Source organism: Anser anser (assembly GCF_964211835.1).
Source record: "Anser anser genome assembly, chromosome: 4".
Classification (NCBI taxonomy): domain Eukaryota; kingdom Metazoa; phylum Chordata; class Aves; order Anseriformes; family Anatidae; genus Anser; species Anser anser.
The window spans coordinates 5,843,187-5,856,415 of NC_139724.1; the positions used below are offsets into that span (position 1 = coordinate 5,843,187).

Consider the following 13,229-nt stretch of genomic DNA (forward strand, 5'->3'; position numbering starts at 1 on the left):
TTTCTTTTTCTTGAAAGAACTGCACAATTAAATATAATTTTTGGTCTGAGATGAAGATAATAGCCAAGAGTACTCATATCCTGTTCCTACCCTAAACTACCCTGTGTAATCGTGTATTTCTCTCCCTTGAATTTATATAGAACTTGGTTGCATGTATCATTGATAGCTCTGATATGCACCTGGTAAGCGTCTGTAGAAGTTTAAGGTTTAGGTTTTGAAACAGCAGTTTCAAATCTGAAACAGAAAAGTGGATTTGCAATGGTCTTCAATGAAATGTAGTGTTACGTGGAACTAAAAAAAAAATTACATTCTTCAGAACAGAAAAAGCAATGACATTTCCTGTATAGAAAGGGAGAAGAATAGGATTTATGGTTGTTCTTTTTTTGGTCTTTTTTTCTTTTGTTCTTTTTTTTTCTGTTTTTTTTTTCCTTTTTTTTTTGTCATTGAAAATGATATCAAAGTTGTATTTGTGATGAAAAATTGCAGTTTCAAAGAGAGAATAGGCAAAAGTTACAACCTTTCAAAAATGTTTGAGTCCTCTTCCAATTTTCAGTACACCTGGTAAGCATCAGGAAAAAACATGGGGTGCTACACTGGTAACTAAAGACTGACATTTTTTTCTTGTTCACAAATATCATGATGATAGCAAAAGACCTGACAAGTTTGTTATAAAATAGATATTGTTATGTCAGTATCTGTATTATTTTCTTTTTGTGCAGTGAATATAGGAGATAATTCAAATTCTTCAAAAGAAGTTTAAAAAAAAAAACAAAACACATTGTGATTATTTGCTCCTACTGCTTTAATACACTTAGAAAGTGTTTCCTGTGAGCCAAGGATGGCCAGTTACATCTTTAGAGTTACCAGCCCCTTCTGTCTTTTCTGACCCAGAAGATTTTTTATATTTTTTTCTAAAATTTCTACAAACGTAATGAGGTGGGACAAATAGGCTTGTATGCTCTGAAGCCTGTCTGTACCAAAGGTAGCCCACATTCTGCAGTGCAGCTTTGTTGTTTCCAGCTGGCATGGATGTTTGCCCTTCTAAACAAGTTATCACCAGCGATTACAAGCAGGACAAAGGGTTCAGACTGCAAATCACTACTACAGAAGTGCTTTTAATGCAAGATGGACTGGCAATAAATAGAAAGACTTCAGTAAAGTTTACAAAAACCTCACTCCTTTTATAGAATGATTTGGGGGTGGAGGAGAAAGTGGAAAGGCAATGAAAATCAGTAAAACGCAAACCCACTAGCTCATATTGATAATTCTGAATGAAGAAAATATTTTCAGTACCACAGTTCAGAACAGCATGGAGAGAAATGTGAAGAAACTCCAATTTCATAAATCATTAAACTATTTTGTCATAAAGCAACATAAATAGTAACGCTGCAATAGTCTACATAACGGCTGCAGAAGTTCATACCTATTAGCCTGCGTTCAGGTGGAAGCTGAACAGCTGTCTGATCTGCAAATCTGCAAAGGATCATGTGCTCCTAAAAGAAAAAGAAAAGAACTTTGGTCCAGTAGCATTTCTCTCTTTCAAGTAAGAAAAATCTAATTAAACGTTTGTAAGTACTAAGAACCTCTGTCCTGTAGAAGACTGTTTCCAGAAAAATAATGCCTGTAAATCCTAATTTTGATACTGCTTTGGCTTGTAAAAAAAATTTGTAAATCAAGTGTTTGTAACCCTAAGCAGATTTCTACTTAGGAGGGTTTGTTTCTTGCTAAAATTCCTCCAAATGTCTGCAGCAGCAGAACTGGATGCAACGTATGCAAGACAGCATCTTTCAAAGGCATATTTCAGACTTATTTTACCCTCAGCTACTGAAGATCAACACAGCCTTCTTTTAGCAAAGTCATCACTGGGCAGCATGTCCGCATCAGTGAAGGGTCAAGACAAAATTCTTAAATAGGTGACTTGAAACACTGGTGGATGTTTCTCCTAAGCAGCAATTCTGAATCAAAGAATCACCACTTTGTGGGGACAAACTTCCTTTGCTCTGCCGAATCCATCCAGGATCAACCTAAAAGATCGTGAAGGAGAAATTGATCCTGAAGGCAAAGGTACACCTGGCTGAGAACGGGAAAGCTTCCTACCTCAAAATGTCTACAATTTACTGTCACACTATCCTTGTTCGACTTAAAAGTTTCTGCAGAGGCTTCCATGATAGCTGCCACTGAGTTTTTCCTGTCTTGACGCTCATGGGTGTGGTGCAGTAGAGGGTTAACCCACCACCTTGCTGTCTGCTTGGATGGGGCCAGAACCCCATCCTCAACTGCCTTCAAAGAAATGCCAGCTACGCTAGCAGAACGGTTTCTCAGAGATAGCCTAGCTAAGGAAGGTGAGTTAACCAGATGGTGACAGAAAAAGCCTTGAAGGTATAGCACTGAAATTAATGCTCTGCTGACAGCTGTGCTATTTGGGACAGCTGCAGTATTAAGTATAGGACAGAGTAAATCAGAACCATTTGAGAACTGCACAACATTCCCAAGTCTCCTGTAATGTTCCAAGTCTCCTATGATGGTACGGGGAGAAAACAGACAACAACAGAAAACACACTGCTACGCAAAGCTTCCAGTGCTACATTTCTGAAAATGAACATGTGTCTTGCATCAAAAGGGAAATATTTTTTTGATTCTTGACTTATACAAAAAGGTGACTTTAAGGGCTTGGCTGCTGTAACAGATGGAGAGAGAGACTTCACCTAAGGATACTTCAGCTTCCTTCAGTATCCTGAAGTAAGGATACTTCAGCTTTTTACTAAGGGGGACATAAACATCCAAAAGTTTTCATTTCACACACACAAAAAAAAAACTAAATAAAATCCCATCTTCATATTAAATCAAGATGGTAACTCTCTCTACAGTGCACTCCATCCAATTCATAATTACAGACACCTGACCACAAAAAAGTTTGCTTGCAGATTTTCAAATAAAATACAGCAAGACATTATTGCTACTTTAAACTCAAATTTTACTTATTTAAATAAACACTCAGTATCCTGACGCAGGGATGTTTGTTTCCTACTACAGCTAATTCACATGAGGGTTTTCAGCTCACAGCTCCATAACAAATTTGCAAGCAAAATGAGAACATGCTGTAACATATTTAGGACTCAACGTGTTTTATCAGTCAGTGCAGTTTAAATATGGCTATTTCTGTAGTACGAAAGAGCTGAAAACCTTTAACCCAGATGTAACTACTGGAGAGCTGAGGAGAAGTAATGCCCCAGGCAACGTGGCTGTTCTTAGGAGAGACAGAACAGGGGTAGGCAGCTTGAGAAGAAAAAGAAGGGTTTCACAGGAGAGGAGGGAGGTCAGAGATAGCACAGAAGCCTTCACCAGTCTTTAGGCACTCGGCACAGCCTGGCTCTTTGCAACAACAGGATCTCAGCTCATTCAGCTAGACCAGAGCCAAGGTAAGACTTGCCGCACAACCTGGAAATCTGGACTGACTCTAGTGCCTTGGCTTCCTATAAGAGATGAACCTTAAAACTAAACTAGAGTCTAAGGCATAACCACATCTTTTTCCCATGATATAACCAGTAAATTGTCACATTCCCTGTTGGCAGAAATGAGGATAAAAGTATTTGTAAAGTAACAAGGACAATAATTATAAACTGCATAAACGTTGGGCATGTATAAACAGTTATTTTGCCTTTAGAACACCCACAGAAATGCCTAGTAAGTTTTCAGAGCTCTATGTCCAAAGTAATTCGTTCTTACTTTCCAATTTTCCTACATGGACAGTGTCTTGAAAAACAGAGTCTCAAAACGTATCATGGTAGACATCTACAGCTACCATCACCTTATTCTTTGTAGCTATAAACTAATGAATTACAGCACGATGTTCTCATCAAAAACATTTTGGAATTGCCAGACTTCTGGATGTCTTTTTAGATCTCACTAAAATGGAAGATAAGAGAAATGAATTTAAAATGGGAACTGGATGGGGGTGACACAGACAATGTCTGGCTAACACATGGCAGCTTTGGCGACTGGCCAGTAACCTTTAACAGTTTATTAATATGAAATATAAAAATGCATATAGCTAGCTGTATAAAAAAAGTTATTTATATCTAGGATTACTTGAGGCACCATCGAGCCTAGATCATTTGTATAGACTATTATGTTATTAAGAGCAGAAATATTTTTTAGTATTGCCATTGGCCCCTGTGCACTTCTGCTACACAAACAATAAGACACTGGAACTTCTAAAGTGGTGATAAACCCTGTGATCTAAATGTCCACGGATTAAAAGAAAAAAAGAAAAAATCAGAGCTGCAATAAGATTACAGACACTATCCTAACCAAGGCTTCCTTGATTTTGTATGTCACCTTGTCTCTCTGTACCATCCACAGGTCTACTTTTAATATGTTGGCAAATAAACTTTTTCTAAACTCAAACCTGAGTGCTTGGTGATTATGTGTTAGGAACATGTAAGTACATGGAAGGAATGTTGATCAATGGAAAAATTAATTCCAGGTCCAAATCCACTATGCCACTTTTATCATCTCAATCTACGCAAATTTATTTCCATGTAAATTAGTAAAGTGTACATAAACCAAGCTGTCATGAAGATAAGATTATAATAAGTGAAACTCCCTCTACAAGGTAGCGAGAAGTTTTCTAATGGTTTTAAATGACCAACTACAGCATTTAAAAGGACAATCTCCATTTTCCTGCTAAATGCAGCATCATCAGTATGCTCACTGTCCCCATTACGTTTGGCAATTAGAAATAACATCCTTCTCGCGTATTTCAGTAATAGAGGGTTATTCTGCATCTCCAGAATTCATAGACTTTTCTGGATTCTAAACACTGAGACTATTATCTAGGATTTGACATGCAACCTTAACAAAGTTTCTACATATCCTTTCTTCTCTTAAATGCAAATATTCTCCTTCCATGCCACATTAAGTGCACCTAACCATCAAACTTCTGGCTGCTCATCAGTAACAAGTTTAAACACACCAGACAAAGCTCAATGAATTGGTACCAGTTGTCACCTGACCACTTCTCTGCTCTTGTCCTTTTCCGCTCCCCAGTTATCTTCATTCTGTCAGATCTGCATGCCTCATTGCTTCATTCTCCCACTTTTCTCTCAAGTTATCTCCACACAAGACTCCAGGATCAAAACACATTTGAATACTTTTAAAATAATTTTGAATAAAGGTGTTTAAAACAATACTGAACTCTTGATGAAGAGTATTTGTTCTTCCTACTCATTATGCTCAACCTTCTAGACATAAATTAGAGGGGGAAATCTGAGTTTGTCATAAAATAATATCTATAAAAGTAAGCATTTTACCTAAAAAATGATTGTAAATTTCTACAGTATAAGTGTTAGTATTTAAAACATAAATTGGTATCCTGTAATTGTTAAGTGTTGAAACAGGTATATCTTAGGAATGGCTCTTTATACCTTATGATGAAAAAGAATTATCTGGGGGAGATACCATGAAACTTTATAGAAGAAAAAAAGCCTTAAAAAAATGGATGGCGGAGAGAAAGCAACACAATGATGTCTATATTACTAATGAACGTTTCACATAACACATGCACCCCCTCACAATTAAAAGATAAACACTTATATTTCATTTGATAAGACTCAGTGAAATGCATGGAACAGCCCCAAACCCCCTCCATCCACTATCCACAGCTGTTTATTTTACATACCTTGTAGGATAAAATTTCTTTGAACTGATTACTGAAAAAAAAAAATAGACCAATTAACATCTAAAAAAGCCAAGATGGAAAATAGAAGCAATCCTTACATATCTGACCACATTTTATGCAAAACAGCAGTATCCGTAGCATACAGAAAGGCATTCAAAAAAACAGAAACCATGACAGTTTGTTCACTAATAAAGGAAAAGCACGTTTGATGTCTTTTACTGTTCTATTGAATTATTCATATAAATCCACTCTTTAAACCATCAAAAATGCTAATGCGGATTTACTGGGTTTTCCACATTTTCACATACTTCGGTACACAACCTCTAGACACACACATTTTCTGTGTACCGCAAGAGTGTTTCTAGGATGGAACTGAATAGGGAATATGGGCAGTATAGGGATATGGGAGGTCTATCATGTTTCATAACCTTAAAAATTAAGGGAAATGAAGTAAACCCTAAAATATAGCTTGAGCCAGGGTCAACATGTTATGAACCACATCATCTCCTACATTGGCTTACACTCTCAGACTTATAATTTTAGCAAACACAAAACCTCAACAATTTACTTTTTTTCAGCATCTACAGCAACAAAAGATTCCTAACGTAGTGTGCACTTCTGGACTTCATGATTTAAAATATAACTTGGCAAAAGTTAAGAGCATCTAGTCAATCTTACAACAAAACAACAGAGAAAAGTTATATGTCTGTTAACTTTAGAAAGCCTAAAATTTTTTTTGCCTCTTCCTTAAAAATACTTCTATGTTTTACTCTGTCAGAGAAGACAAAAGGGACACTTATAAAGAGATGGAAGAATCAAACTGAGTACGAAAGGACTGTTAAATGCAAAGTTTAGCAAACTGACAAAGTTTTAAGTATTTACTCTCCAAGCACTTCTGTGACAGCACACCTCAATAACAGAGAAAGTTATGGAAAATATTTAACGTGGAAACATTTTTTTTTTAAAGATCTGTTGATTCCTTTTAAGACAGCATGTTTCAGCTTCCTATTCTAGCAAATATATACCTGAGTCAATGCTTTAATTTCTAGTATAATTAAATCTGATTCATCTTGGACATCCAAAAGGCAAAGTTCAGCTTTATGAAAATAAAATGAAACAAAATAAAACCTCTCCCCCATCTAGTTCTGCCTTAGAAAGCTGTTAGCCTCGTATCTTCTGCTACTTTTTGCCAAACTTTCACTTTTATTTGTATAAAAGGCATTAAAATTCTTAAGCCTAAGATAAAGAAGCATTTCCAACATGGCAGATCTGGAGAAACAAAATACCTACACAGTCCATTGAAAAAGTATTAAAAATAGGAACCAAAAAACAGGAGAGCTCGTCTACTTGGGAATAAATCAGAACAGCTTCACAAGCAGTAAACTGTGGCATAAAGCAGACCCATTTCTTTAAACTGATTGCTTACATCTTTCTGCAACATTAAAATGTCAATTCCCCTTCTTACATTACTTTTCATGAGTTTTCTATTAACTTTGTGATTTCAAGGTAAAAGGTCTGCATATTACATAGATTCCCACATACTGTATCTAATGTGTTGAAGGTATAGTCTTTTTTGAACTTCTGTGATTATTTTTTTTTCCTGGATAAATCCAGAAAAAATAACCCTGAAATTACCCCTTTCAAGATGGATTTGCAAAGAGAAAAAGGAGGAGACAGTTGCACTCTTAAGTATGAGCCAGCTGAACCTGGACACTTGCAACGATCTTGACCTTGAGTTGATTAATTTTGTACTCTTCTAGCATTTTCTTTTTTCACGTGAATTGTTATTTTAAAGTTTTTCTTGTTAGTCTTAGTTTACCTTCGTGGATATTTAAACTTCACAGTGTTCTGAATGAAGCCATAACAACACGGGGAGATGACAAAGGCTGCCCGCGCCTTGATGCAATGTTCGATCACCATGTCTGTTGCCACACCACATGCATGCAGAGCCACCTACAATGTTAAAAACCGAAAACAAAGAAACAAGCAAATTCTTTATAGCAATATTCTACATACTATCCTGTTGTAGTATTTTTGATTGATTGAATTAAATCCTTGAAGAGAGTTTAGCAATGAAGCTGTTATGCCAAAGGCCTGGTCCGTAAATCCTTGGTTTTGCATTTCTCTCTTTCATGTCTATGCTGAGGAAACTTTATGACCTAACTCCACTTAAGAAGGGAGTCATCAGCACTGAACAAGGGTCACTCACCAAAAGTACTCAAAAGATAGGTGCACAGGTGAACTGCATTGCCATATCAACTCAACTGAAAATGAAGCTCCAGAAAAATATTAAAAGACAAGCTATCATGGTGATTAGTCACAAGTTTTTGTTCAAGCCAAAAGGACTTAGAAATACAAAAAAACCCTCTCCTTCCCATTTGTACCTTATTAGATACCAGACAATCCCAAACATCAAACAAAAATCAAGAACGCACCTCCCTCAATGTGCTTCTACAGCCTCTCAGCCCTGGAGGAGAAATACAGTCTGCCTTACCCCTAATTGAATACTGTGCCTGCTACTTTATGCAGCAGTTCAGATTTGTAAAACTGCATTGTTTTCTATGTTTTTTGTTCATTGTAAATTTAAGAAAAAGGTTTAAAGCTGCAAAGCTCACATTTCAAGGTTCAAAGCTGTTTTTCAAGGTACAGCAACTGGAAGATAAAAACTTTGCTCTCAGATGTGGATTAAAACAAAGACTTTTTTGTTTGCAGACTGCTTGATGTAAGCTCAGCTGAGCAGACCATTAATCAGCAGCTGAACTATAACTGCATACAGATGGTAACAAGTACTCCTGTCTCAAGCAGAACATTAAAAACTAATATATGTAGTCATTTCACAATGCAATTTTTCTGTCCTTATGAATTTAACAACAAAAATAAAACTAGTTTAAGACCAGAAAAATATGAGATTATCATGGAATATAACTATAGTTACTTCCCTTTTTATCCAAGCAGAAACTAACAACTGCTTTGCTTCCATGTTTGGAAAAGATACCCTAAACCAGTACTGGATAAAGCACAAGTAAACAAACAAACAAAAAACAGTAGCTTTGAGCCTGTATGAACTTTAAACCATTTGATTTATTCTTTGTGTTCCTCAGAGTCAGTTTAGTTAAGGGAAAAATCAACAAATAAAATTGAAAGCTAAGTTTTCTCAGGATATCCTATATGTCAAACTCAGTATTTGAAACAAAATAAAAAGCGAGGACGAACACAGTTAATGCATTTCATTCACAAATTCACACATCTGTAGACAAAGGAAAACAAAGTGTTCCCTGAGGAAAGCCACAAAGCTAATTCAGTACGAGACCATTGACCCGTAGTAGTCCTCTGGCCTTTTGGCAGAATAAAAAAGGAACTGGTTGACACATTCTTCTGAACTTGCTTTCGAACTCCTCACAGATAGCACTTAAGAAAACAGCTAAGTAGTGCAGTTTTTTATTTCATAGTAACTAAAAACGCATATAAACGTGTTTTAAATTAATACCAAAAGTAGAGAGATGAAGACTTGTCGGGTTCATTTTTCTAGATCTCTTTAAATTTCACGTACTATAGCCAGTGAATGTCATGTTCCCCCTCACATTTATGCTGTACTATTTCATTGAAAATGGCACAGTCATGCAATGAGTGAATAGCTTTACGAGCCTCAGAAGATGGGTTTAGAAACGATACATCACCAAACTTTGTACACGTCTATGCATCAATATATTGCGATTTTTGTATCAGACCAGCATTTATGACCTAACGATACAAAGGTAGCTAAACTTTACATTATTTACCTTCCAACGTACCATCAAGCACTTGTACTACTATTAAGTGAAACAGCTAGCTCCTGTCCTACGTGTGGCTGCAGAGGAAACAGGAGTTCATCCTGGAGAGGGAACCATTATATGGGACAAACTAATTCTGAGATGAGATTAATATAGGTCTCCCAAAAAGGGAAAGCTCCAGGTTTGTCTGTGGAATAGACCAAAGAATCAAGCCAAAGAAACTGAAATCACAGACCTGAAAACGAAGAGTTTCCAAGTGATTTTTTCCAGACATGTACTTTAGCATTTTACTTGTCATGAGATTTAAGGGAGAATATAACACCCTTTTATTAAACAAAAACTCCAAGGAGATATTTAACTTAGTATTAACCTTAAAAACAGACCAAAAAATTAAGAAAAACTCCCATGACCACAACACAGGAGACTAACTTCACTGACAAACCACTACACATCTCACACACAACACTCACTGAATTATTCTGGAGATTCTGATTTTTTGCAATAGATCTCTGGTTAATCCAATGAGATTTAAACAATTTAACACAGAAAATAAAGCTAGAGAACTACAAATTTACACTTAGAGGAGAATAAATTATTTTAGCACAGCCCTTCCTTCTCCTGCACTATGCTTCATTCCGCTTATTAAATAAACAAACCAAACAGTTAAACAGAACTGGAGGATATGTGCCACAAACCTTCAGCATTAAGCACCCTAAGCTACAGCCAAACAGGCACTTGGATGGACGGTTTAGGGAATAGTCAGACTTGCATTGAAAGTTAGGGACTTGCTGCAAAAGTTCAAATGCTTTTAACATAAAATCAAACCAGAAGAGAGGAATCTTTACAGCATTAAAAGAGACTATTTATGCCTTACTCTTCACTAGATCTGCAGAGTTCGGGACACTTGGAATCAGTATTCAAATCATTTACTTTGATCCTATGGAACAGATTTCTGCTTTGGTCTGCTCATTTACAGTCACCAAAAGTCAGAACATCACCCGCTGACTGCTATAGGAGTGCTCAGTACGAGTCCTACAAAATTGATATATCATTCTGCCTTTAAAAATACAGCTCAAGTACACCCTTCACAAAGAATACACATGTAAATCATTAGCATAGCATTCTGTCATTAAAGTTCCTTCTCAGATTTGCATTGTGAAGTCTTGAGTTGCTTGCTGTATCTGAAAATGCCTTTACTGTCACCTAACTACACCTCTGATCTCACTTTCCTGTACCCAGGCTTACTTTGAGCACAAGCTGCCTTTTTCTTCCTGTCTTCAAAACCCTCCCCAGCATACCTCCACCAGTGAATAACTAATTTTAAAATAATATGATGAAATCAGGAATCTACCACACTATTTTTCTTCAGCACGGTCAGGCAGCACTCATATTTTCATATTTGATTAGAACAGATGCTGCTTCCTTATTGACTCATATAATGACAGAAGTGATGCCAGTTTGCAACAAATAATAAATACAAAACCAACCTAATATTGGTTAATATAACAAGGGTGCTTCATGAAGCATCAGAAATAACTGTCTGTATAAGCATAAAATTTCCTTTTCTCAGATATTTTAGTCAAGTAGCTGTAGAAAATAAAGTTACAAACACTTACCCCAATGTTAAAAGTCCCATTAAAATAGTCCAGATTTGCTTGAATGAAGGAAATGTTGTTTAAACCTAGTTCATCGCTTCTGTCTTTAGCACGGATCAGAGATAACTCCTTATTTTCTATGAGCACCACCTAGATTTCATACACAAGACAGAGTAAAGCAAAATAATACTGAAAAATAAAAGTAAAACGTTACCAGCATGCACAAAACTTTAGAGAAGTTTTCTCAACTAAGCTACAAGTTACTTATAAGACCTACAGAATGATTAGCAGGTGACAAAACAACAATGAAAGGCATTAAAGACTTGCCAGTACCAATCAGCTGGCAAATTTATTTATTTATTCATTCATTGTCTTAGGTCTAGAACTTCCCTTTTCTCAGGCAAGCACCTCACACATCTGTGATTACAGTAAAAATTTGCACATTTCAAATCTCTGCTGTAAAAGATTTTTTTTTTTGCAGAAATATATTTGATGGAAGTCTGGGTCACATCAGTGAGACCAGATCGCTCAGTTTCTTGACTTCTGCATCCAGTTTGTTATGAAAACGAAGAACCATTTTCCCCCTGATCAATGACAAGAATTAAGGTAGAGTTTACAAGGATGGTAGATATCCATCATGACAGATCATGACCTCTGAGGCAAATGTTTCCAAACAATTTTTCACTGCACTCCAACAGTAATCCAAATCTTTTGACTCAAAACGTTGTATTTTAAGGGTTAAAATAACCTAGAAAATTAAATTTTTAAACAAAGACAAGTTAAAGTAACTAGATGAGACAGAGAAGAGAACAATGAGACATAATATGTAATAAGTAACTTTCCCTGTCCTCTGTGTCATTTCATGAGGATGCTTGCTGCCAGCCAACTCAGTAACACTGAGTGAGACCTCATGTTCCCTGAGTTCTTGCTCTCCTCCTGTTAGAGAAGGTTACTCCCTTACTCTTTCTACTGGTTCATGGCCTTAGTCTGTAAATGGATGTCCTGCCCAAGCCAAGCCCAGAAGCATACCCAGCAGCACACCTATGGAAGGAGCCAGTCTCTCACTCCTTTCATTGGATTCCATTTCACCCAGTCATTTCTCAAAGCAACATAACATAATTCGGAACATAATTAGGAACAGAGTGGGAAAAAAAAAAGATCATCATATTGTTCAGTGTTGGAAATAGGAAAAAAATGTTGTAAATGGTATTCACATACGAAACCTTTCTTCTAAAAAAAGTTTACCTCTACCAATTAATTCCTTAACTGGGCACAATTGGCCGCAGACAGAGCGAAGTGTATGTGTACAAGTATAACAATAACCTCTAAGATTTCTAACAGCAAAAAATGCTATCATATTATGCCTACATGTTTCCTTACTTGGGGTAAAATATGGCAGAGGTACTGGCAGACCTTCTTCACATAACAAGGGCTTCATGTCTATACACACTTTACAACACAAGCTTAAATGCTTTATTAGAAAGCAGTAAGATCATCTATGCACCTTAGCACAGTAATTGGTTATTTTGCTGAATCAAAGCACACCCAGGTGAATGTTTGTACTCTAAAGTTACATTTTTTTTTTTCACTCTTCCTTTTTCTTAGGAGGAACTTTTTCTAAACTTTCCTTTCCAGGAATGACTTCCACCCTTTTCCCCCACTAATATAACGTGATAAATATCTTTACAGGTACTAATGAAACATCTCCCTCTAGAGCATAAGTTTTCCCCAAAAGTAACAGTTTTGTCTTCGTGTTAATTTTTCCTAGATACACATCTTTTTAAGGTACTTATCAGAGACAGAAAGCTCATACCATTTGTACTCTTCATTTAGAACTTACCTGACATGATGGCAGCATGTAAGCAAGAACAATTCCGACATGTCCCTGTGAAAACCAAAACAAACAACAAAATCTTGTCAGTGTCCCCTGTTGTTGACTCATTTCACATTGAGAATCCCCTAACCACTGACAGAATCTTTGAAAGCAGTTAGAATTTCAGCATATGCACTTTTGCTTTGCTTTATCATAGAATCATATCATACAAGGGCTCAGGTTGGAAGGGACCTCAAAGACCATACAGTTCCAATCCCCCTGCCATGGGCAGGGATGCCACCCACTAGGCCAGGTTGCCCTGGGTCTTGTCAAACCTGGTCTTGAACAATTCCATGGACGGGGCATCCACA

The 13,229-nt window shown here is 36.6% G+C and overlaps 1 protein-coding gene across 4 annotated transcripts in view; it reads right to left on the reverse strand.

Moving 5' to 3' along the window:
* The window catches only part of GSTCD (glutathione S-transferase C-terminal domain containing), a 72,571-nt gene that overhangs the window by 1,960 nt on the left and 57,382 nt on the right, over positions 1–13,229 (reverse strand). For all 4 annotated transcript variants that reach the window (XM_083835538.1, XM_083835537.1, XM_083835539.1 and 1 more), the window contains 5 exons: positions 12,886–12,930; positions 11,067–11,195; positions 7,500–7,633; positions 5,681–5,711; positions 1,424–1,493 (listed from right to left, as the gene is read on the reverse strand). In XM_083835538.1, the coding sequence (XP_083691664.1) occupies positions 1,424–1,493; positions 5,681–5,711; positions 7,500–7,633; positions 11,067–11,195; positions 12,886–12,930 (409 nt within the window). The remainder of the gene's footprint in view (positions 1–1,423; positions 1,494–5,680; positions 5,712–7,499; positions 7,634–11,066; positions 11,196–12,885; positions 12,931–13,229) is intronic.